This window comes from Mesoplodon bidens, assembly GCF_964165515.1.
Source record: "Mesoplodon bidens genome assembly, chromosome: 2".
NCBI classification, from domain to species: Eukaryota; Metazoa; Chordata; class Mammalia; order Artiodactyla; family Ziphiidae; genus Mesoplodon; species Mesoplodon bidens.
Window position 1 is genome coordinate 121,760,995 of NC_138177.1, and position 24,360 is coordinate 121,785,354.

At 36.2% G+C, this 24,360-nt stretch overlaps 1 protein-coding gene across 1 annotated transcript in view; it reads right to left on the reverse strand.

The window, feature by feature from the left end:
• The window catches only part of TNNI3K (TNNI3 interacting kinase), a gene marked incomplete at its 3' end in the record, with an annotated part of 285,990 nt that overhangs the window by 90,720 nt on the left and 170,910 nt on the right, over positions 1 to 24,360 (reverse strand). The window contains exons 18-21 of the mRNA XM_081226315.1: positions 19,710 to 19,762; positions 19,341 to 19,393; positions 15,398 to 15,530; positions 2,042 to 2,151 (exon numbers count right to left, since the gene is read on the reverse strand). Of these exons, the coding sequence (XP_081082441.1) occupies positions 2,042 to 2,151; positions 15,398 to 15,530; positions 19,341 to 19,393; positions 19,710 to 19,762 (349 nt within the window). The remainder of the gene's footprint in view (positions 1 to 2,041; positions 2,152 to 15,397; positions 15,531 to 19,340; positions 19,394 to 19,709; positions 19,763 to 24,360) is intronic.

The window sequence follows — 24,360 nt, forward strand, 5'->3', positions numbered from 1 at the left end:
AGATGGATACCACAGTCAAACCGGGAACCACCTGACTGACAAATACAAATATTGCCAGCCAGTCAGAGACTTAGCTTTCCTATTATACTTTCTCTCCATCCCCCTCTGGGAGAACCTCATCCCCAGAGCCCTGTACTTCCCTGCTTAGCAACAAGACTTTTCTACAAAGCACTCAATTTTTGACCTCTTAGTATTTTTATTTTTAATCTTTAATAGCATTCTCCTTTGATTCTATTCTGGTTTCTCTTTCTCATTTTCCAAACTGTTACTTCTGGTACCCATCCTACCTAAAAAATACTTTCAGAAGTGCCAATGACTTGCTTTTATTCCAAATTAAAACTTCCATGTCCCTTATCTATAATCACAAAGAGTCAGTTAATAAAAACAAAAGGGATTCCCTTTGATTGTTATGGTATATTTTAGAATAGTTCATACCCCAAGGAGAGAAGGAAATTCTGGATTAGGTGCCTGACGCTGTTATTCCTAGAAAATATGCCTGAGATTCATACTGAAAGACAAAGAAAGCTTTTCCCAAACTATTTTAAGTCGTGTTAATTTTCAAGACAATTTTCTAAACATTGAATTTCAGATAAGGGGATTGGAAGCATTGATAAGCAATAGTGATATTCATTCACTTACTCAACATATATTTTTGAACATCTGCTAGGTACAGTTCTAGGTAAGGAGGTTAAAGCAGCAAAGAAAACAAAATGAACAAACAAAAAAGTCCCTGCTTTTATGGAGCTAACATTCTGGTAGTGAGAGAAGATTCTACACAAATAAATATATAATCTGGTGACTTAAATGGTCAGAGGAAGAGGTTATTTCTTCCGATATACTCAGTCCATGTTCCATAATTATCTTCCTTTTTCTTCATAAGAGTTTTTGTGTATACTTGTAGGATTGGGTAATGACTTGGTCTGGTTTTGCCTTTAGAAACAGAATGGGAAATTTGCTTTCTCCTTCCAAACATCTGGACTAGGGTTTATTCTATTTCTCCTTTGGTGGGATACCAACAGCCTACTTTATCTGCTCCCTTGTTGAAGAGAGGTAAAGTGTCTGGGAAGGATCAGAATCAAGGTCATATAAGAAAAGGACAACAATAACTAGGATGGTTTGGACCAGATAATTAAGGGCTATTGGGCCTTTGTGTATGAGGATCTCCAGTGTGAAGAGTGTGAACTAATTCCCTCCACGTAGAGCAGAAGAATCAATGTGGGCTGATGTCAAAACACAAAGATTTCAATAGACATCAGACATACTGGCAGGGGGATTCTTAGACACTATATAAAACTGTGATATCAAGAGAGAAGTTGTGAAATCTCCTCCTTTGTCAATCTATGAGAACAAAGTAGACACCAATCTGTCTGGTACATTTCGGAAGAATCCTTTCCTACAGACAGATGATCTGGGATTTCATTCTGGGATTATATGACTGTTCCCCTCTACTCTCTCAGATCTATGATCATATTAATTTTTTTTTCACTGTTTACATATCCTACTTTACTTATTCCTTCACTAATATTGATTCCTCCATTTAAACTCTAAATCTATGCTCTTAGCTACTTTGTCATACAGCCACTCAGAGAGTTAGGAAAGGACTAGGACCAGGGCTAGTCTCCTGCTTGAGCCAGGGCTCAAAGAAGACCACTGGTCATGGGGTCTTTGCCTGCAGGCCTGCCTCATGGTGAAAAGCCCACACAAATCCACCTTGTGCCAAACTTCTTTCTTGAAAAAAGTGACTAAGTGTGGTTCAGGCATAGTTAATAAAATTGCAGCTGAGAGGAGACTGAGTCATCTGTCATACCAGGGTCTCTTACTAATCAGTTGTGAGAAACATTTCAGAATCAGAGAGCAACAGCAAAGAAATATGAGATACTCAGACTTCTTGAGGCAATTAGAGACTAAAGAGCAGAAAGCAAATCAGTCTTCCTGCCTTGACAGTCTTAAAATACACACTGAAAGTAGACTTTGGAGCTACACTATTTGTGACAGATGTTGACCATAACACATTTTCTAAGAGGAAGTAAAAATTACTCACTTCAGGACATGCATTCCACCCTCGCATCAGCAGAGATGATATGGGCTTGGGAATGGAATAGCCAATGGGAGGTCTGATATGGTGGTAAGCCATGTCTGCTGCGGCAGCCGCTGCAAACCAAATGGTCATGTCAGTCTTGAAAATCACATATTTATTTCAAGAAACATATGAACAGACAACAAAAAAATAATTAAAAATCAATCTGTGCAACATCAGCAGAGATTCAAAGAGGCCTCTATGCTGTTTTTTCTTTTTATATGCTTAAGCAGAATAGTGGATAATATGCTACCATAAGTTTATCTTTATAATTGTTTGTTTCTTCGGTTGTTCATTCAACAAATGGTGAGCAGAGGGGATTTACATAGGAACAAAGGAACAGACAAAGGAACAGACAAATAGCAAGCAGCACAGAGTATGTACATGATGTTTTAGGAGGTAAAGACTGAAAGGCAGATTGGACCAGCCTATACAATGCATAAATCCCAGGCTAAAGAGCTTATACTACACATAGCAAGACAAGATGCCCCGGAACGTTGTACCCCTGAGAGCACCTGTATCACTTGGGCAAAATAGATTATTTTTTAAGTTTAACTCTGGTTACTGGTTACAAGATTGTTGGGATTTTAAATTTTAATATTTATAAAGTAGTTACTATTTGCTAAACTCTTGTTAGATACTCCAAATCCATCATTTTAGCTAATAGTGCTCATTGATTGAACTCTCTAGTGTTGTCTACCTGCTTGGATGTCTGAATTTTGCTCATCTCAAACTCCACATCACTGTGTTGTGATTCTCAGGACTTCTTTGTGGATTCCTGACTGCTGAGTATTTTTCTGTTCTGCAACCAGTGATTTCTGTATTTCCTGGAAAACCAAGCTTATAGCTACTTTTATTGAACACATTTTGTATCAAGTATCATGGTAGATACATACATAAGTTCTTTTGATCCTTTTAAACCATGCATGCAAGGTAAGTGCTATCGTTATGTGTGGGTTGTGTGTGTGTGTGGTGTATGTAAGTAGTTTTTAATTTAATAAAATTTTAATAAAACCAGTAGTTGGCACAACTTCTTTTTTCAGATTTCATGCTCTCTTCAGCCATTTCACATTGAAAGTACTTTGTAAACAACACATGAAGCTCTTTTATTCCTCTGAAAAATTGCTCTGCACCCGTGGTATGCTAAGGTTTCAGGATACTGCTGCCTGTGTTCTCAACTGTGATGTCACAATCATCTGTCTATATCTTAATGACGTTTGAGATGTGACCCACAAGTACTATCTCTCTTCCACCAAAGTTTACTCCAGCTAAATTCTGTTTATAGATCTGCACCCAGCAGATGTAGTGAAATTATATACAATGCAACTTAACCTTTTGCTTTATGGATCATTCAGAATTACTATATAATTTTGCCAAATGTAAAATTAATACTTGTTTTTCATAGAAATTTAGAAAATCAGGAGAATTAGAAAGAATAAAATCCTATTATTCAGAGGAAGCAATTGTTAAAATATTTTGAGCATTTCCTTTTTTTTTTTTGGCGGTACACGGGCCTCTCACTGTTGTGGCCTCTCCCGTTGCGGAGCGCAGGCTCAGCGGCCATGGCTCACGGGCCCAGCAGCTCTGCAGCATGTGGGATCCTCCTGGACCAGGGCACAAACCCGTGTCCCCTGCATCGGCAGGAGGACTCTCAACCACTGCGCCACCAGGGAAGCCTGAGCATTTCTTATATATTCTTCATATCATTAAGCTCATGTCCAATATATAATTATGTAATACTTTTCCCCCTAAATTAAATAAATATATTAAATATAAATTTAAAAATTAAATATAAATATAAAAATAATTAAAATATAATTTTTCACGTTATTAAAATTCTATGTTAACATATTTTTTAATGACTCTGCATTTAGTGTGATTTACTTAATTATTTCTCAATTTCAGGTTGTTCAAATTTGGGTGTAAACACTTCAAAGAATATGTTTTTTAATATGACTTTCCCAACTTCACAGATCATTTATGGTATTTTGAGGAGTGAGTTAATAAGTCAAAGGGCACAACTACTTTAAAGACTTTTGATACATACTGATGAACACTTTTTCTAAACAGTTGTAATAATTTATACTCTCAATAACAAGTGTATGAGAGGGTTATCATTATACCTGAATCAGAATTAGGTTTCCTCATTTTATAAAAGATTTTGCTAATATGAGAGGTAAATATATCAGCTCATTTGTTGCTGTTTATATTTTGTTCTTTGATAAGTAGTGAGGCTTAATATTTTCCCAGATATTTATTAGTTATTTGTATTTAAAATATTAAGTTCATGCCCTTTGCCCACCTGGAATTTCAATATTTCCTTGCAAGAGTCATCTAATTGTACAATAGTTCCAGGCTGAGGGCAGAGTCAGGAATTTCACTCCTGCTTTTGTCTTCAATGCCCTTTGTAACATATTTGCATTATCACATTTTCCAACAATTTCTGGCCACTATCAAGTACAGTTGCTGACACTAAGAAAACAAAGAAACAAAAGACTGCTCAAAACATATTTAGCAAACTTAACATGACTCACAAAATATGTTTTTTGGGTCACAAAAAGCTAGGCTTTTTAGGTTCCTTCCAGTAGCTACTCTTGACTATTTTTAATTCTTTTTGGAATGAGGTACATAAATAAGCTAACAAATAAACTGATGCTTAATGATCATTGATCTTCTAACCCTACTTTTTCACCTTATGATCAGTTGGATATTGTTGAGCTCGTACAGCTATAAGCACATAAACCGGTGTAGTGAACACATTTAAACTAATTATACATATCCCAATGGGTGGGGAGGGGCTATTCATACAGTGAGTTAAACTCAGATGCAGGTGCCAAACGTCTCCTCTGAAACTCTTAGACTGTGATATCAAGTATATAAAGTTACTTGTTTGCTTCTTGGCACTGTGTCTGAAAAATCAGTTTAAGATGAACGATATTTAATTCTTCATTATTCAAAGTGGATTCTGCAAGGTCTCGGCATCTCCTTCTCCCTTTTGCTTTACGCACTCTTGGCAGTGATACTACTCATTAGCACCTCTGCCAGAAAGTGGGCAATGCAACGTGAAGGGTCATGGAATTGAAATTTGTCACCTTTGAGACTGCTTTGTCAGTCTTGCCTAAGTGGCCATGCTACACTAGCTGCTGGGAACTTTTCTGGTATTCCAGATTCAGGAAAGAGATTGTCACCCATTGATCAAATTTTTACCTTGATTGCTACATAAAATATGTGAACTGATTTATGTAAACGTTGGTTTCCACTTTCACGACTGAAACTTTGCTATTAAGAGAAAATAAGGATACATTTGAAAATATCAATAACTTAATATTGAGTGTCTATTATTTCTTCAGTACTACCCTAAGATAGTTATCACTAGTTTGGCAAATTTATAATCTAGATTCTAGAGTAGGACTGTCTAAAAGAACTTACTGAAATGATGAAAGTGTCCTTCTCTCTTGTTTGATACTGTCGCATATGGCTATTAAGCACTTAAAATGTGGCTAGTGTGATTGGGAAACTGAATTTTTAATTTTACTTAATTTCTATTAATATAAATTTAAATTTAAATTAATCATGTGTGTCTAGTGGCTTCCATATTGGACAGCACAACTCTAGAGCGTAGTTCCCATTATCCTGAATGAGACAAATTAAACACAAATTTGTGAGTCAACCTCAAGGGTCTGCATAACCACGGTGTTGATTTGTGGATTCAAGTTCTTCATCCTCAAGAAAAGAAATGAAAGGAGATTGTGTGTGTTGTCTCTCAAAAGAGGCCAGTAACAGAACAAGCATTCAATACAACATGTGTTAACCTTCATTCATTTATTCAAATGTATTGAACATTCTATGTGAGTGAAAACAGGCAGAAAAAAATGAAGTGTTATGCTTTTCCAAAGAAATTGGTAAATGGATGAATAATAATAAAGAAATGAATTACTGTATATTTCACTGATTTAATGGTTCGATCATAAGTTGTGAAATATGATACTTTTTCCCCTGTAATTCCTTTTTCCCTACCATCTTTCTCTGCATTACATCTACTGTCATTTAGGTCTCAGCTTAGATGAATTCTCTCTGGATGCCCTTCCTATGGACTCCCATAGCACTCTGTACTACAATAGTATGTATTATATTAAACTTAATTGCCTGTTTACTTGCTTGTCTCTGCAAATAGATCACAAGCTCCTTGAGGTCAGGGACTGTGTCTTTTCAGCATTGTGCCTCCTGTGCTTAGCACAATGACTGGCAATTAGTGGGTATTCAATAGATATGCAATGAATGAATCAATAAATGAGACAGTTCAAAATAGGATTTCATTGGAAATAATATAGATCATGGTATACAGGACGCAGTACACATTTATTGTACAAATGAATGAAGATGATGGATTAATGCCAATTAATATATTGCCCATTATTATGATTTTAGGACAGAACATAATGCATAGCTATCAAGAAACACTGTAGAATGAATATAATGTTTAGTTTAATGTGAAATTAAAACATACTTAGATAAATTATTGAGATCTGGTGGCATATTTAGTCCATAATATTATCTTTTGTTCAAAACATTTTGGGAGGGGGTTTCAATAAACTGAAGCAGTATAAATACTAAGAAATGTCCTTAACTAGCATATCTGGAGGCCTAATTTTCAGTCTGTCTCTGCTTTTAACTCTCTGGGAGATCCTAATTAAGCCAATTTGCCTCTGTGAGTATTAATTTCTCTAAATGTAAGATGAAGCAGTGAAGGCACACTGTAATGGTGACAAGTGTGGGCTTTGGGGACAAGAAGCCATGAATTTAAGTCTTGACTACACCTCTTACCAGCATATGATGTTGAGCATACATCTTATCCTAATAGAACCTGATCCATGACTTATTGGTAGAATTAAAAGAGAGTCTTCATAGAGCATCTGTTGCATTGTTGGCTCTCAACAAGTGTTAGCTGTTATGGTTGCTTTAATTATTATCTACAGATCTAAGGCTCTTACTGATTCCTTTTAGTCTGAACCTAGAGAACTAGATATCAAAAATATTATTGTATATTTTCTATTCTGTTTAGATGAGAAATCTTAGTTCTTTGTGAGGTTTCTTTGAGCATGAATACCAAGTGAAACATTGCATTGAGTTACTGCAAATCACAAGGCTAAAAACCACCTCATCTGTCATCAGTCCCAGTTTATAATGCAACGTGGCCATTATGGAGAGGATGACTATGAAGCTCTCCATGATAAACTTAATTAGCTTTATATTGCTTATGGATAAATTGGTACTAGCTTCTGAATTCCTAAAGTAACTTATCGCTTCCTTTCTTAGGTTTTATAAAAGTAAAAAAGAGAGCAAAGAAGTACAATATTTTGTTTGTAAGTTTTGACTAAGATAAAATTGCCAGAATTTTTATTCTAGTTGGTGTGTATGTGTGTTCTAAAAAATACAATTGATTCTACTTCATAGTTTTTAATGGGCAGGGCTGTGGTGAGACAAAGCAAGTGCATTCTACCATCCCAGCAAGAGCTAAGACACATCCTTTGTTAAACTGACACTTTTCAATGATGTATCACCAGAGCATACAGCATGTGAGAGAGACCATGAGATTGCAATCTTGAGATTGTACTAAGAATGGCTTAATTTTTTAAACCACATCCCATTCTCATCACAGACTGTCAGAAGAATAGATTAATTTGCACCATTGTCTGTTCTCATTGCAATCTTTGTCAGTGTAATGAAGTATTGGCATGTTAATATCAGCTATTTTCATAGAAATATCACCATCCGTTGGACCGATTTGATCTTTCCAGTGATCTGTGTAGTGACTGGCTGGCATTACTCTTCTCAGTGATAAACTGATAAAGATGTCAGCATAGTAAACATAGGATTTCAGAACTTTAGTTCACTCCTATTTTCCTATCACCTGTCAAAGCACAGTCCACATCATCAATGTGCTTATGCCCTTTGAGGGTATTACATTTAAGATGCTTTAGGATCCTAATTATATACGAGCAGAACATAATCACCTAATATTAAGCAGGTGTAGCAAATGCAAATGGCTATAAATATATGAGACCTGTGACATAACTGGGTCTCTAAATTACATTAATTCATATTTTTTTAAAACCACATGTGACACATAAAATGTCTGCAAGCCATATTTGGCTACTGGACTGCAGTTTGCAACTCTGAGGTAAAGCCTCAATATGAAGTTTCCCCAGAATCTGGCTAGACTGAATCGGCAGATGTTCTTAATTTGCTGCCATGTCCCAGACTTAGAGTCTGGCATTAAGGAAACCCAGGACACCAAGTTGAGTCTCCTTGTGAACCATATGGCACCACACATGAAAACAAAAGGAAAAGAATAGGCTCTCTTCTTTGGCTCCAAACTATAATCTGAAAGTGATCCACAAATTGGGTACCTGGTAATAAGGGAATGGGATTGGATAAAATATAGACTGATGGATTAATTCATCCCAGATTTCTTCTTTAGTTTTTCATGAGGTACCAAAGGAGACAGGCCCAGGAGAGAAATAAACTATGGGAAGCAGGTGCTGGTTTCTTTTTAAAAAATGTATCCAGGACAGGTCTTGTTTGCCAGGTCATACCAGCTCCTTTTTCATCTTGCCCAGTTCTTTTCTCTCTGCTTGACTTCATAGCTTGGCTCCTTGCCCTCCTCTCTTCCTGTATCCATCATCCTCCTGCTGGCTAAGCCAGAAGCCTGGAAGTCCTCCTGGTCTCCTCCCTCTCCCTGGTGCTTCCACCTCAATATGTCTGCAAGTCCTGTTAAAATCTCTCAAAACCAGCCCCTCCTTTCTCTTCACTACCTTAGTTAAGATTTTATACATTCTCTTCTAGATTACCTGGTTTCCTTGCCTCTATTTCAAACTTCTCCAATCCAGCCTTTGCTTTGTAGCAAGAGGGAGCGTTCTAAGATAATAGAGTTGTACTATTGTCCTGCTTAAAATTCTGCAGTGACTTCCATTGTTGACACAGAAGGCCCTTCACCATGTAGCTCTAGCTTTACATTTACAGCATGTACCTTGCTGCTGATTCCCTTGTATTCTCTGATTCATCGTTACTGAAAGATGTGTGAATCTCTCATGCCTCTGCACCTTGCCAAGGCTGCTTTCTGCCAGGACACCTTCACCATCTCCCCACTATTTACCAGTTAAATAGTACTCATCTTTTAAAGATGCAGTTCAGGTATCATCTGCTCTAAGAATCCTTCCCTGATTTCCTTTCCCACCACCAGTCTGGGCAGGAGAGCCCTCGAAGGAGCAGTTGTTGCTCTCTATGTTTCCCTCTAGCTGGGATTTACTCCGCTGACTGTACTTTTCTCATGCCGTCTCTGCACTACAAGGGAATGCCCTTTTCGTCTTTGTTTTCTTGCACAGTTCCTGGCCAGAACTGTGAATGGCTTAATATAATAATAATAGCTAATATTTATTGAGTGCTTACTGTTGCCAGACATCATTCCAAACCTTTGAGGCAGGTCCTACTAGTATCCCTGTTTAAAAAATAAAGACACTGAGGTACTGAAGTATAGCTTGGTTAAGCAGTTTGAGTAAGCTTGAAGACTCATGCTCTTACACTTATGCCAAGTCTCTTTAGCCTGAAAAATATTTTCTTAAAAATTGAGTTAATTGCCAATATTTAAAAATCTTTCGATTTCTGAACAAACACACAGAAATTAGTTGATATGGCAACAGTGAGCAAGCATCCCTATACTTATTTCATGGCATTGTTTGGCTGGAGCTGGGTAGCAGCTGTCCCCTTGAGTCAGAGCATGTGATTTCCTGTTCATCACGTTATCCTGCATCAAGTGTTTTCTTGCTTCCCCTGATCCTGTAGGCATTTAATCTTGTGACCCTTGGGATGGTGAATGTAATGGATTTTTCAGTTTTTTCTAAACCTGAGATTATAAGGTTAACTTGAACATACACTATGTAAAAGAGACCCTAACTTCAAGTTCTTCTGAAGGCATACTCATCACTTGCATAGGAGTCAATGCTAATATTTGCATTCTATTTATATATTTCACCCAGGAGATAGAATTCTGTTAAATCCAGGAGAATAAGCCATGTGTAATGTTGCTACTCTCATAATTGATAATCCTGTCCCACACTGTCATCATGGATTTGTTGCTCACTGTAAATGGCTAATATGTAGCTTATATTGAATCTGATTCTTCACATAATTTATTGCTGAACATTTGCTAGACTGCCTAACCACTGTGATGGTATTAACAGCCTCCGTTCTTGATGCATGGTAACTGTCCAACTTTAAAAAATTCGGTGTCTATCATGAACAAACTCTTTTGCCAATAAAGTACGATAAATTCCAATATCTGAGATATTGGATTCAAGTTATTCTTAGGCAAGATATTTAACTGTTTTATTATATAATATTCTCCCTCCAAAAAGAGTATATATTCCTGAGGGCCCGTGAGAGAGGGAATCTTTATCTTTTTGAACTATTCATTTTATAATTAGTCAAGGGTAACAAAGGAGAGAAAATTGCAAGGACACTGCACTTAACTGAATATTGAAGAATTAAGGAAGATATTTTTGGAAGAAGTAATATTTAAACTAAGGCCTAAAAGTAAATTGGAGTTAGTATGATGAAAAGTGGGGAGAAGTGTGTCTGACAAACAACTAACGTGTGCAAAGACACGGAAGTGAGAGGAAATGTGTCATGTTGGGGAAATGAAATAGTTCCCTGTGGCTGAACATAGAGGACAGGCTGCAAGTGGCAAGCAGTAGACCTGGGGAGGAAAGAAGAAGCATAACTATAGGGGCTTTGTAGATTGTTTTATGAAATTTTTTTAATCTTAAGAACAAAGGAAAAGCATTGAAGACTTTAAGTAAGGGGAGTCAGATAATCAAATTTGAGTGTTTAGAAAGCTAAATGTAGTTATAGTATGGCAATTGGTGAAAAAAAGATGGTGAGCAAAACTAGAGACAAGGATACCATTTAAGATACTGTGCAGGATTCTACTTGTGAAATAAGGAAGTAGCAGTGGAGACCAAGATAAGTGGATAGATTTGAAAGATATTTAGAAAGTGGGATTGAAAGTAAGAAAACAAGTGAAAAGAAAAGGAAGGAAGTAAGGAAGGAAAGGAAGAAAGATAAAAAGGAGGAAAGAAGAAAGAAAAGAGGAAAGAGAAAAATTAATGGTGACTTTGAAGTTTTTATATGGGCTCCCTGGAGAATGAGAACTCCACTCAAGCACAGAATCATAGGAAGCCTCGACTTTGTATTACAGTTTGCCCTTCTCTTTCATCTTACAGTTGCAGAGAGATTTCAATTTACAAAGTTCACAGAATCATCTCATTTGATCCTCACAGTAATCTCTGTGGAGTCATCATTAATTGCACTTACCAAAGAAACTGAGCTTGTGAAAGAGCCCAGAGGCCAGAGGAAATGCAACACATTCAAGGAAGCAAGGAAAGAAGGTTTGGAGTGGCTGGAGCATAGAAAGTGAAATGGTATGAGCAAGGTCAGAGATACTGAATCATGTAGAGTGTTGCAGGACATATTAAGAATTTTGAGATTTAATCCTAAGAACATGGGAAGCCACAGATCATTTTAAGCAATGGTCACATAATCAGGTTTATGTTTTAAAAATATCATTTTAGTGTATGTGTAGAGATTGGAGGGGAAGAGAAGAATAAAGGGAGAATGATCAAAGAGCTATTGCACTAGTTAAAGTGATAAAGATGGCAGTTTGAACTAGAGTGGTGGTGGATAAAACTTTAGATGTAGATACGGGTATATGCCTCACCAATTCTATTCAGTATTGTACTAGAAGTCCTTGCCTGTGTGAGAAAGCAAGAAAAAGATTTAAAATACACACATATTTGAAGAAAGAAATAAAATTTTCTTTATTTATACATGACATAATCATCTATGTGCAAAATCCCAAAGAATGTACAAGAAAGCTACTTGAACTGATAAGTTAATTTAGCAAATTTGTAGGGTACTAGGTTGTTATTTAAAAAATAATCATGTCTCTATACTAGCAAAACACATTATACATTGAAATTTTAAAAAATCATTTAAAATAGCATCAAGAAACACAAAATTCATAGAAATAATTTTAAAAATATATGTGTAAAGTTTCTATGATGAAAACTACAAACACGCTGATGACAGAAATCAGACCTAAATGAATGGAGAGACATACTATGTTTATCAGTTGAAAGATTCAATATGCGTAAGTTGTAAATTCTTCCCAAATTGCTCTACAAATTCACTGCACTTCAATCAAAATTCCAACAGGCGTTTTTTGTTTTATTTTTTGTAGAAATAGGTAAGCTGGTTCTAAAATTTATACAGAAAAGCAAAAACCCTATAATAGCAAAAGCAATTTTAACAAAGAAGAGCAAAGTTGGAGGATTCATAATAAATGATTCTGAGATTTACTATAACTTATCAATATATTGTAGTATTGGTATAAGGGTAGACTTATATCAATGGAACAGAATAGAGTACACACATATGTGGTCAATTAATTTTTGACAATAGCACCAAAATAACTTAATGGATAAAGGAAAATTTTTTAAACAAATCATGATGAAAAATTGGGATCCATATTGAAAAATAAACAAATAAATTAACAAAAGGATAACAAACTCAACTTTTACCTTGTACTGTTAAAAAAAACTCTAATAAATCTTATAAATATAAAATCTAAACCTACAAGATTCCTGTGAGAAAACACAGGAGAAAAACTTTGTGATCTTGGGTGTGGCAAGAATAATTTAGACAGGATTCACAAAATATTTAAAAGTTTGATAAGGTAAACTTCTTTGAAATTAAAAACTTTTGCTCTTTGAAAGACATTGGTAAGAATATGAAAAGGCAAATCACAGACTAGAGAAAAATACTTGCAAAACACATAGCAGATGAAAGATTTTACCTAGAATCTAAGAACTCGTTAGTATATGAGATAATTTGAGCAAATACTTCACCAAAGAAAGAGATATGAGCAGCAGATAAACACACAAAAAGATTATCAACATTATTAGTTATTAGAGAAATATAAAATAATACCACAATTATTTACCATTATATACCTACTCAAATGGTTAATATTTTATTTTAAATAGACAATAAAAAAGTGCTGGCAAGGATGTGGATCAACTGAAATCCTAATACACTGCTGGTGGGAAGTCATAGTGTTACAAATGCCTTGGAAAAAATCTTACCATAAGATCTAGTAATTATCTCTTATGTATTTATCCAAGAATAATGAAAACATCCACACAAAAACCTGAATGGTTTTGGCAATTATATTCATAATTGCCCTAAAGTGAGAATAACTCAAATGATCATCAACTTGTGAGTGGATGAATAAATGAGGTACATCAACACAATGGAATATTACACAAGAATGAAAAAGAATAAATTACCAATAAATGTACTAACATGACTCTATTTATATGACATTCTGGAAAAGGCAAACCTGTAGGGACATAAATCAGATCAGTGGTTGCTAGGGGCTGGAGGTGGGAAAAGTGAATTGATTCCAAAGATTCATGGGGGAGCTTTTTGGAGTGATGGAAATGTTCTATATTATGATTATAGCTGTGATTATACAATTGTATATATTTGTTAAAACTCATTGAAATGTTAGTCTAAAATGGTAAATTTTGCTACATAAGTGATACTACAACTTATACTATATAAGTTAAACCTGATTTTTAAAAATGACAATTGCAGTAGTTTAAATGATGAAGATGGTGGCTTGAGCTAGGATGGTGGTAGATGACGGTAAGTAGTAGGTAAATCCAAGATGTCCTTAGGATGTAAAATCCACAGGAAGAGGTGAATGGATTGACACAGGAGGTGAGAGGAAGGGAGACATATCTCTCTCTTGTGAAAATACTACAATGTGTCTAGAATTACAGTGGATTTTTAACATATACTCATAAGTCTTACCAGAAAGCAAATTCTAAGAGGTAGAGAGATAGCAGCAGATCAGAGCAAGACATTAAAAATAGCAATTTTGGTCCAGTTCAAAATAGAGTCTTCTCATCCACCCTATAATAAGGGCCAGATCTCATCATTTAAAACCATGAAAGCATATAGAGAAAGGTTAGGACAATTAAATAAAGAGCATATAATTTGTGAAAAGTACTTTGTTAGACACTATGCAGAGTGTAATTAAAGACCATATGGTTATTAGGGGGAAAATGCCTTGAATAGACAATATGAGTTATGGCTTTTCTCCGCACATGAGTACTAATAAATAGTGTGATCCTGGTTAAGACTTTGAACTTGTGAGCATCCACATTTGTAAGATATGTCTTTCCCTAACATCCCTTTTGACTTGATCCATCTGATATATTGTGATAGGGTGGCCACTCAAGAAGCTTACAATATAACTCATTTAAAATTTATTTATGATTTAATTTGAAAACAACTTTTCAAGCATGGTAAGTTCTGGGGATGCAAAGTCAAGGAGTTTTTAGACTCACAGTGGATACAAGTATGTAAACAGTGTGACAGTGCTGTTGTATCTACAAGAGCAACCCAAATAAAATAGAGAGAGAGATGCAAATAAAATTTACCTCAGATATTTGTACATTTTTTCCTGTGATTAGATTCCCTACCTATACCTTCTACATGTACACAGAGTATCATGTATATTATCAACAACAAAATTATAGGCTCACTCACAAAGTCCCATTTTTAGAATGCATCTATATATGTAATACAAAATTAGAAAAACCAATTCTCTTTTGTATAATGTGAGACAAGCAGAAAGCAGTCCTGATAGGTGATTTTTATGTGTTGCTACTTTCAGCTCATTCTTATATGCACATCAGAATGGCACTTCTAAATCTAATCTCAAAAAGTAAATATTGCATTGTTCACATTATTTGTACCCACATTCCACATGGCCATTATCATTTGCTTGTTTTATTAACAACGGGTACATCAAAGTCCTAAACTTTAATAATAAAATATACCTACACTTCTGTGTGCCTGTGTCTAAAACCACATAGTTATAGTCCATTAAGTTTTCTGGATTGGGCCACACCTTTAAAGAATTTGAGACCGTTTCCTTACCTCTCACCTTGCCAATCCACCAAGAATAGTCATTTTGGGGAAAAAAAATGTTTCTTGAATTGGTGAAAATGCACAGAACTCTGGAAATCAGAGAAACTTCTTTTTTTTTTTTGGCCTCACCCCGCGTCTTGCGGGATCTTAGTTCCCCGACTAAGGATTGAACCCATGCCCTTGGCAGTGAAAGCACAAACTCCTAACAACTGGACCATCAGGGAATTCCCTCAGAGAAACTTTAATTGAGGCATGGCTTACCTGGCTTGAGATGAGCGAATGGAATTTCGCCAGTGAGAAGTTCCCACAGACACAGAGCATAGCTGAAGACGTCAGCTTTGATGGTGTAGCGTGTACACTGTGTGAACACCTCAGGAGCCATCCAGCGGAGGTTCTGTAGGTCAAGAAACATCCACAAGTCATTTACCAAGTGCTTAGTTCTTCTACTGTAGAATAGTGTTCTTCTTAGCGAGGATTTGTTAAGTGTTCTCTTGAAGTTCTCAAAAATATAAACTTAAAATAACATCGATACGGCCCTCAGTGTGTGCAATAAACTGGCCCGTTCATACAAAAACAGTGTGTTTACTGCTGCAGTTTAGGTTTTTAAAGGGCATTTTCTTTTATCATTGGAAGATATGAAATCCATAATTCTTCCCAAAATATTGCAACAATATTAATCACCAAGTAACACTGCCTCTTATGAAATGATGATCACAGCAGCAGCATTTTTTTGTGTATCTCTGAGCATCTTTCCCCTGGAAGCCTTACAAGCTTCTGAATAGCCATCCATGGGTTCATCCAAGAGCTCTATGCCTCCCTGGGGGTGAGTCATGCACTGTGGGAGGAAGCTTCCCTGCTTTAGAGCTTCAGGTTGTAGTTTAGGAAGTCACTAAATTAGACCCATAAATAGTGCCCTGATGACTGAGGAGAGAAACGGCCTGAGGGGAGTGCCCAGAATATTCGTGTGAAGCAGATTTCTCACTGGCAGGATCAGTTCTGTCACATCTCCTTTGTTTGCCCAGCGGTGTTATTTCTGAATGCTGTTTGCCCAATATTCCAGAAAGCAAGCCCATAAAACGTTATAAGTTTCCCTGTACAAAGGTCTACCTTCATGTTTTCAAGGCATCATTTACACCCTTTTTACTTGCAGTTATGTATTTTTCATTTTTAAATATAAGTTTCCGTTCTGGGATACAAATGCATAAATTTGGTTTATTTGGCATTTAGGAAAAATAGCACTAGATTTTGAGTTAGGAGATGCAAATTCTAGTTCTGGCTCTACTGCAGACTATTTGGGCAGTTCTGGGAAAGTCTCCTATGCTTCCTGGACCTCAGATTTCTCAAGGGCAAGACTGAGGAGGCAGGCCCTTCCAGCTCTAAAACCCCGTGGCTTCATAGCCGTATCAATGGATTTTGCCAAATACCTGCTTTCTTTGTATTTCCACTGAAAGAAACCGGTATTCTTTTATTACTCCTAGTGAAATTCTGTGTGTAGTGTTGCCTGCTGATAATTCTTTTGAAGTGTCTACATTATTTTGAAGTCATGCATAATTGCAGCTTTCCAAGAATATCTTTATTTCGATTATGGTGCTTATATGCAATTCTTCCACACGAGCTTTCACATTCCAAATAGCCTCCATTTATATAGCACATTATGTGTTGTGTCACAACATTGCATAAGGGGGAGTAGGCATACAGTATGGCCATTTTTTCACAGGGGGGTAATAGAGTAATTAACAAACTTACATAAGGCCACATAACTAGTAAGAAAGAAAATAACCTTCAAAATAAATATAGAGTAGTGTCGTGCTTAAAGACTCCACTGCTAGGATAAAAGAATATTACTTGCTATTGGTGAAATTCAATTCAATTCCATTTGACAAAAGGTTATTTAGTCAGAGAGTCTCAACTGGCTGCATTTTAAAATCACCTAGGGGAACTTTTAAAAGATACATGTACCCAAGATCAACCTCAGGCCAGCGAGATCAGAATTGCTGGGGGTTGGATTGAGGTAGGATGCTTTTACAAAGTTTCCAAAGTGATTTCAATGTGCAGCCATGGTTGAGATCCACTGAGTTAGCTATCTCTATGTCAAAGGTACTAGATGAGATCTGTGTGTCCTGTCAAAAAAGGACTCACTCTTCCCACCTCTCATATCCTACCATTCTCCTCCTTGCTTACTCCACTCCAGTCACTCTGGCCTTGAACACACAAAGGACTCTTCTGCCTCAGGGCCTCTGCTCTTACTGTTCCCCCCTCTACACTGCTCTTCTCCTCTCATGGATAACTCTACCATAGGTCTCTTATCAAACATTATCTTTCTCTTTCTCTCATTTAAATGGCTCCCCCCATCACTCTCCATTCATATACTCTGCTTTGTTTTTTCTTCATAACACTTATCACCGTCTGGTACATATTTTGTTAATTTGTTCAACGTTTATCTTCTTCTATTAGAATATTAGCTCCATAAAAACAAGAACTTTGCTTTGTTCACTGCAATATCCCCAGTTCCCTAGAATGTCTGGCATCTAGTAGGTATTCCATAAATATTTATTGAACGAATGAGTGAAATTTAATTGGGGAAACCAGCATGCTTAATCCTACTTACAATACAACATTGTCCATGATGTCATTCCTGCCTTCCTCTCTTAACTCATCTCTCATTTTATCTTCCTCACACAGCGCATGCCAAGCTATTTGAAGTCCCCCAGGAAGTCTGGTGTTTCTCATCCTCCCCTGTGCCTTTGCTCATGCTGTCGTTCACTCTGTCTGAATTTATTTATCCCTATTCATTCCACCTGAGCTTTCATGATGCTTTGTCACATCTCTGTCACTGAATGTCCCCACAGCTTTCAATCTTATCTGCTTAGTACTATGTTTTTTTTCTGCCAGAAAATGAGTTACTTGAGATCAAGGACTAAGCTTTTATTTGCATTTTGTATTCCTGGCCCTTTGCACGATGCCTCACACATTGTAGGTCCTTGATAAATGTTTGTTGAGTGAGTCAGAGTACTACCTAGCAGTGTAAACAAAGTGCTACAAAAGCACAGAGAGGAAAGTGTGTGGGGAGGAGGAGGGGGGAGGAAGTTTATGGGAGGGAAGAGTAAAAATGGGTAAAATTTCCTGAGCCATGCAAGATGAGTAGACTTCCTGCAGGTGGGGTACAGTGAAGGGCTTCGCGGGCAGAGAATATGATCCTGGCAGAGTCATTGGGCTGTGAAAGTGAATGAAATGTTTGGGGAATAGCCAGATGGCTTGTATGCCAGGGGCATAAGGGACTTGAGAGAACGTTTAGTGGGAGAGGAGGTCACAGAGGAGCCTTGGGGTCAGATCTGGCGGGGGGATATAACATTTTAAGCATCATTGATGGTTTATAGGAAGAAGTGAATTGTCAGAACACAACACTTGGCTGATGTTGCAAAGAATGAACTGGAAGAGAGGACTGTAGTTAGAAGCCTAGAGCAATGGTCCAGAGAAGAGATGGAGAGGACCCAAACTGAGGCAGTGGTAAATGAGAGTTTGGGATGAACTTTAATAAAGAAAAGAAATAGAAACAAACAGAAAAAGTGATTGAGCAGTGTGTAAGCAGAAGCAGGAAAAGGAAGGAACAGAAAATTAGCCCAAGCTTGGGTAATTAAATAACACAGCTAGTCCAGAAAGAGAAGTGCACTTCTTTGTGTGGAAGGGATGGGAGAAGGCAGATGATGAACCTAATTGCAGACATTTTGAATACAATTATGCTTGCTTCAGATGTTAACATTTATATTTTTCTTAAACATTAATGCTTGACTATATCACCTATTGCCTTACAATGTTAAAATGGAAAACTATGAATTGTTAGTAGATGTGGGTAAACTATGGATTTTATGGTTACCTATTAAATGTTAACTCTACCACTTAATAAGGCGATCTAAACATGAATGCCAATTATCCATGCCTGCCATGTACTTTTCAATTATATTTGAAACAAATTCTGTTATTTTTTCTGCAACATTTTCCAAACATATATCTAATCTATTTCTCTAACAGAGCCTTGAAATAGTTCTTTTGGGGGCTTACTGAAAATAGAAACATAAAACATTATCCCGCCCTTGGGAGAATGACATTTCTTCCAGTTAAAGCTGCTTTCATCTCCCTTCCTCTCATGCTGAGTTTACACATTTTAATTGTTTCATAATTATAGGGAACATGAGCAGCAACAAACCCCAGGTTGTTTTGTCATGTTGTCTTCATCCAGAGACTGCAGAAATCTTGATTCTGAGGGAAACAGAAAACAAATTCATGTCAAAGGAAATATTTTAAAACCAAGGTCAATGATTACAGCTAAAAGTTTGAATCCCAATAAACCTCTATCTTATTTAAATTTTCACTTCCTTTCTTTTAGCTGAGGATATGAAAGAGGAAAAACCAAAATAAATGATATACTTTTAAAATTCATTGAAATCTGAATGACTTAAAGAAGTATAGCTGTCAGTGTGAAATCCATTTTCTGATCCATCATATAATATCAGCACCAATGAGTAATGGAGAAAGAAACAGATGCCAGTTTGGGCATTATTCATGGAAATCTCACCTCCAAAATCTGCCACCACAGCATGCCCATCCTCATAGAGAAGAATATTGTGACTGTAAAAAAAAAAAAAAATGTAGATATTGAGTATACTGTTTCCTAATCTGAATGGCATCTCAATGAAGAGGACGATAATCATTATTTGTTTACCCCAGAGGTTAAATGACTCCCAAAAGGCTAACAGACATCTCAGATTAGTGACTCTGATTTTCTTAGTTTTGCTAATCTGAAAGGAATGTTTATAAAATGTGGTCATTTTATATCTGACTTTGAAAGTATACAAAGTATTCTACTTTAGATAAACCTTCTAAACATGTCAAAAAGACCCATTAGTTGAAGATCGGTTTTTCAGCTCTTTGAAGTTTATTTGCTAACAAAATTTGGCTACAGGCAATAGTAAAATGTATCTGTGAGCATATCAGAGTCAGAGCAAGGGAAAAAGCTTGCTAGAACCCTAGACTTATAAGGACAGTTCAAGGCAACACCTGACATGAATAGGAAAAGGACTCTTTACGGAAAATGTCTTGGTCATTATGTTCTAGCTAGAATCCCAGGACAAAGAAGTGTTTTTAAGGCCTGTGAAATGAGGCCGGCTAATCTACTTTTTAAGGTCTTGGAGAGGAAAACATATAAAGGTCTTCAAAGCCTCCTTTCCAAACCAGAATTCAAGCTAGATCAAGGCTGTCCTTTTCAAGAAGAAAATCAAGGCTGGAGCAGTCCAAAGAGAGGTCATTCCTCCCACATATTGGTGAACTGAGTTGTGGGATATCTTATGGACAAATGTATTGTGACCCAAGATTGTCTTTGAGTGTTTCTTATTGAATGCCTTTCTTTATGCTTATTTCACATTTGGCTTCTAAATGCGTCATTTCAGCACTAGGAGATCTCCTACTGGGTTTCTTTTAGTGCACATAGGCCATACTATATGAATTTATCTGCTCTATCCTTAATTGTTTTGCTTCATGATCAAAAAAGGAAAATTTTATTATTTTCTAGTCTCAAATAAGTCCAGTATGATATTGAACCATTTATATAAGTGCTTCCAGGTGCTGAGTTGAGCTTTATAAGAAAGTTAGTTTTGAACTTCTCTTGTATCATAAATGAATTTTACCTTTATGGTACACATTTAATCCTCTTTTCAACTACGAAAAATCTAGAATGTGTTCAAGATTTTTTTTGCTTGGAAGAGCACAGTATAGAAGTAATATAGGATGTTGAAACAAAAACCCCAAGATGTTCTTTTTAGCTGTAAATTACCAATTAATACATGCTATGAGAATGACGCTATCATGATAAAGAACTCTACAGCATCAGGAACTCTCTGGAAGTTCAAAGGCAGCAAGAAGAATGCATCAAAATGCTGTACCACTAGATTCCTTGAAGGATTTAAGTGAGTTCCTGTGCCACAATCCCTTAGCCTATCAAAGGATAATGAGTGTTACATTTCAGAGATATCATTAAAACACATGCTGAACATGAATTACCAATCAAATTAAATGATTATATGTATAGTATCCTATCCATTAATTTAATTTTGATTCAAATTAATTATCTAGAACAATGGTTATCAAAACAATTAGCAGCATAGTCTCAATATAAAAAACAGATTTGTAAATGGAGCTGTAAATTTGTAATGGAGCTGCCTTAGTTAAACACAGGGAAAGGCTCACAGAACCCCTACTTAAGCTTCACCTTTTCCAAAAATAGCATTCCTTGAGGCAATAGCTTAAAACTATGCATGTAGAGAAGCCCCCAAATAAGTTACATGTCTAGGGAATATTTTGTTTATTCTTTTGTTTGCTTAAATTTCTCTAAAGTAAATATTTTATGTTAACAAGAATAAGGATGATAATACCAGCTAACTGGAGTTGTGGTAGTGAAATGTTTAGCAAAATTTTACCCTTCTAGCAAAAGAAACAAGTGAATTTGGTCACTGGGCTGCCCAGTGATTCCTGGTATGAGAGGCAGGATGTCTCAGGACGCAGGGATTCTGCTCATTGTTGTACCTCCATCATTTTTAGCATGTGTTTATTTTTGGCACACTGCTTATACTCCTTATCACATTGGAGTACTCAATAAACATTTTTTGAACAAATAAAAGAAACTTAAAATAGAAAGTCACAAGTTTGGAAGGGTAAAGATTACATTAGTTAATCAGCAAGTACTTATTGAATATCACTCATCATTCTATAAATATTTAAAATTCATAGACTCATATGATTGGAAGATAAATTAGAACTAACCTAGTTTAACCCTCTTAGCTCCGGAGGAGGAGTACAAAGCTCAGAGAATTTAAGTGTATTAACAGACATTATATAAGTAGCTAGTGGTAGAGAAGATATAGAATCCACTTCATATAGGCCAGCATTTCAGATTTTAGAAAAGTGCCTGGCAAATAGTAGGTGATCAGTGAATTTTACAAATTATTCTTGTGTCATATTATGGACCTTTCCCCAAAGCATGTTATTTACTTTCTTCACATTATCAAGACACACTGTTGGTGGGAATGTAAATTGGTACAGTCACTATGGAGAACAGCATGGAGGTTCCTTAAAAAATAAATCACAGCAAGATCCTTTTTGACCCACCTCCTACAGAAATGGAAATAAAAACAAAAATAAACAAATGAGACCTAATGAAACTTAAAAGATTTTGCACTGCAAAGGAAACCATAAATAAGACGAAAAGACAACCCTCAGAATGGGAGAAAATATTTGCAAATGAAGCAACTGACAAAGGATTAATCTCCAAAAATTACAAGCAGCTCATACAGCTCAATTTCAAAAAAACAAACAACCCAATCCAAAAATGGGCAGAAGACCTAAATAGACATTTCTCCAAAGAAGATATACAGATTGCCCACAGACACATGAAAGAATGCTCAACATCATTAATCATTAGAGAAATGCAAATCAAAACTATAATGAGATATCATCTCACAGCAGTCAGAATGGTCGTCATCAAAAAATCTACAAACAATAAATGCAGGAGAGGGTGTGGAGAAAAGGGAACCCTCTTGCACTGTTGATGGGGATGTAAATTGATACAGCCACTATGGAGAACAGTATGGATGTTCCTTAAAAGATTAAAAATAGAACTACCCTACGACCCAGCAACCCCACTACTGGGCATATACCCTGAGAGAACCATAATTCAAAAAGAGACATGTACCACAATGTTCATTGCAGCTTTATTTACAATAGCCAGGACATGGAAGCAGCCTAAGTGTCCATCAACAGATGAACAGATAAAGAAGATGTGGCACATACATACAATGGAATATTACTCAGCCATAAAAGGAAACACAATTGAGTTATTTGTAGTGAGGTGGATGAACCTAGAGTCTGCCATACAGAGTGAAGTAAGTCAGAAAGAGAAAAACAAATACCATATGCTAACACATATATATATATATATATATATATAGAATCTAAAAAAAAAATGGTCATGAAGAACCTAGGGGCAAGATGAGAATAAAGATGCAGACCTACTAGAGAATGGACTTGAGGACACGGGGAGGGGGAAGGGTAAGCTTGGACAAAATGAGAGAGTGGAATGGACATATATACACTACCAAATGTAAAATAGATAACTAGTGGGAAGTAGCCGCATAGAACAGGGAGATCAGCTTTGTGCTTTGTGACCACCTAGAGGGGTGGGATAGGGAGGGTGAGAGAGAGACACAAGAGGGTGGGGATATGGGGATATATGTATATGTATAACTGATTCACTTTGTTATAAAGCAGAAACTAACACACCATTTTAAAGCAGTTATACTCCAATAAAGATGTTTAAAAAAAAAAACCCAAAGAACTAAAAATAGAGCTACCATGTGATCCAGCAATCCCACTCCTGGGCATATATCTGGAGGGAAACATAATTCGAAAAGAAACATGCATCCCAATGTTCATTGCAACACTATTTACAATAGCCAGGGCATGGAAGCAACATAAATGTCCATCGACAGAGGAACGGATAAAGATGATGTGCTACATATATACAGTGGAATGTTACTCAGCTATGGAAAGGAACGAAATAATGCCATTTGCAACACCATGGATGGAACAACAGATTGTCATACTGAGTGAAATAAGTCAGACAAAGAAAGACAAATATCATATGGTATCGCTTGTATGTGGAATCTAAGAAAAAAGGTACAAATGAACTTATCTACAAAACAGAAATAGAGTTACAAATGTAGAAAACAAACATATTTACCTGGGCATAGGAGGTGGGGAGGGACAAGTTGGGAGATTGGGATTGACATATACACACTACTATGTATAAAGAAGATAACTAATAAGGACCTACTGTATAGCACATGGAACTCTACTCAATACTCTGTAATGGCCTATATGGGAAAAGAATCTAAAGAAGAGTGGATATATGTATATGTATAACTGATTCACTTTGCTGTATGCCTGAAACTAACACAACATTGTAAATTAACTCTATGCCAATAAAATTTTTTTGAAAAGTGTTAAGTTTGTAGGATATTCCCTATAGAGGTTTTTCCTATATCTACGTTTTAAGTCAAAACATTAGATAACTAACTGAATTTTAGGATAACACAAACTCAATAGCAATGTTAATTACCCTTGCTAACTTGACTTTGCCTTTGAAACTTCAGCCTTTTTAACACCACTTCTTTGAC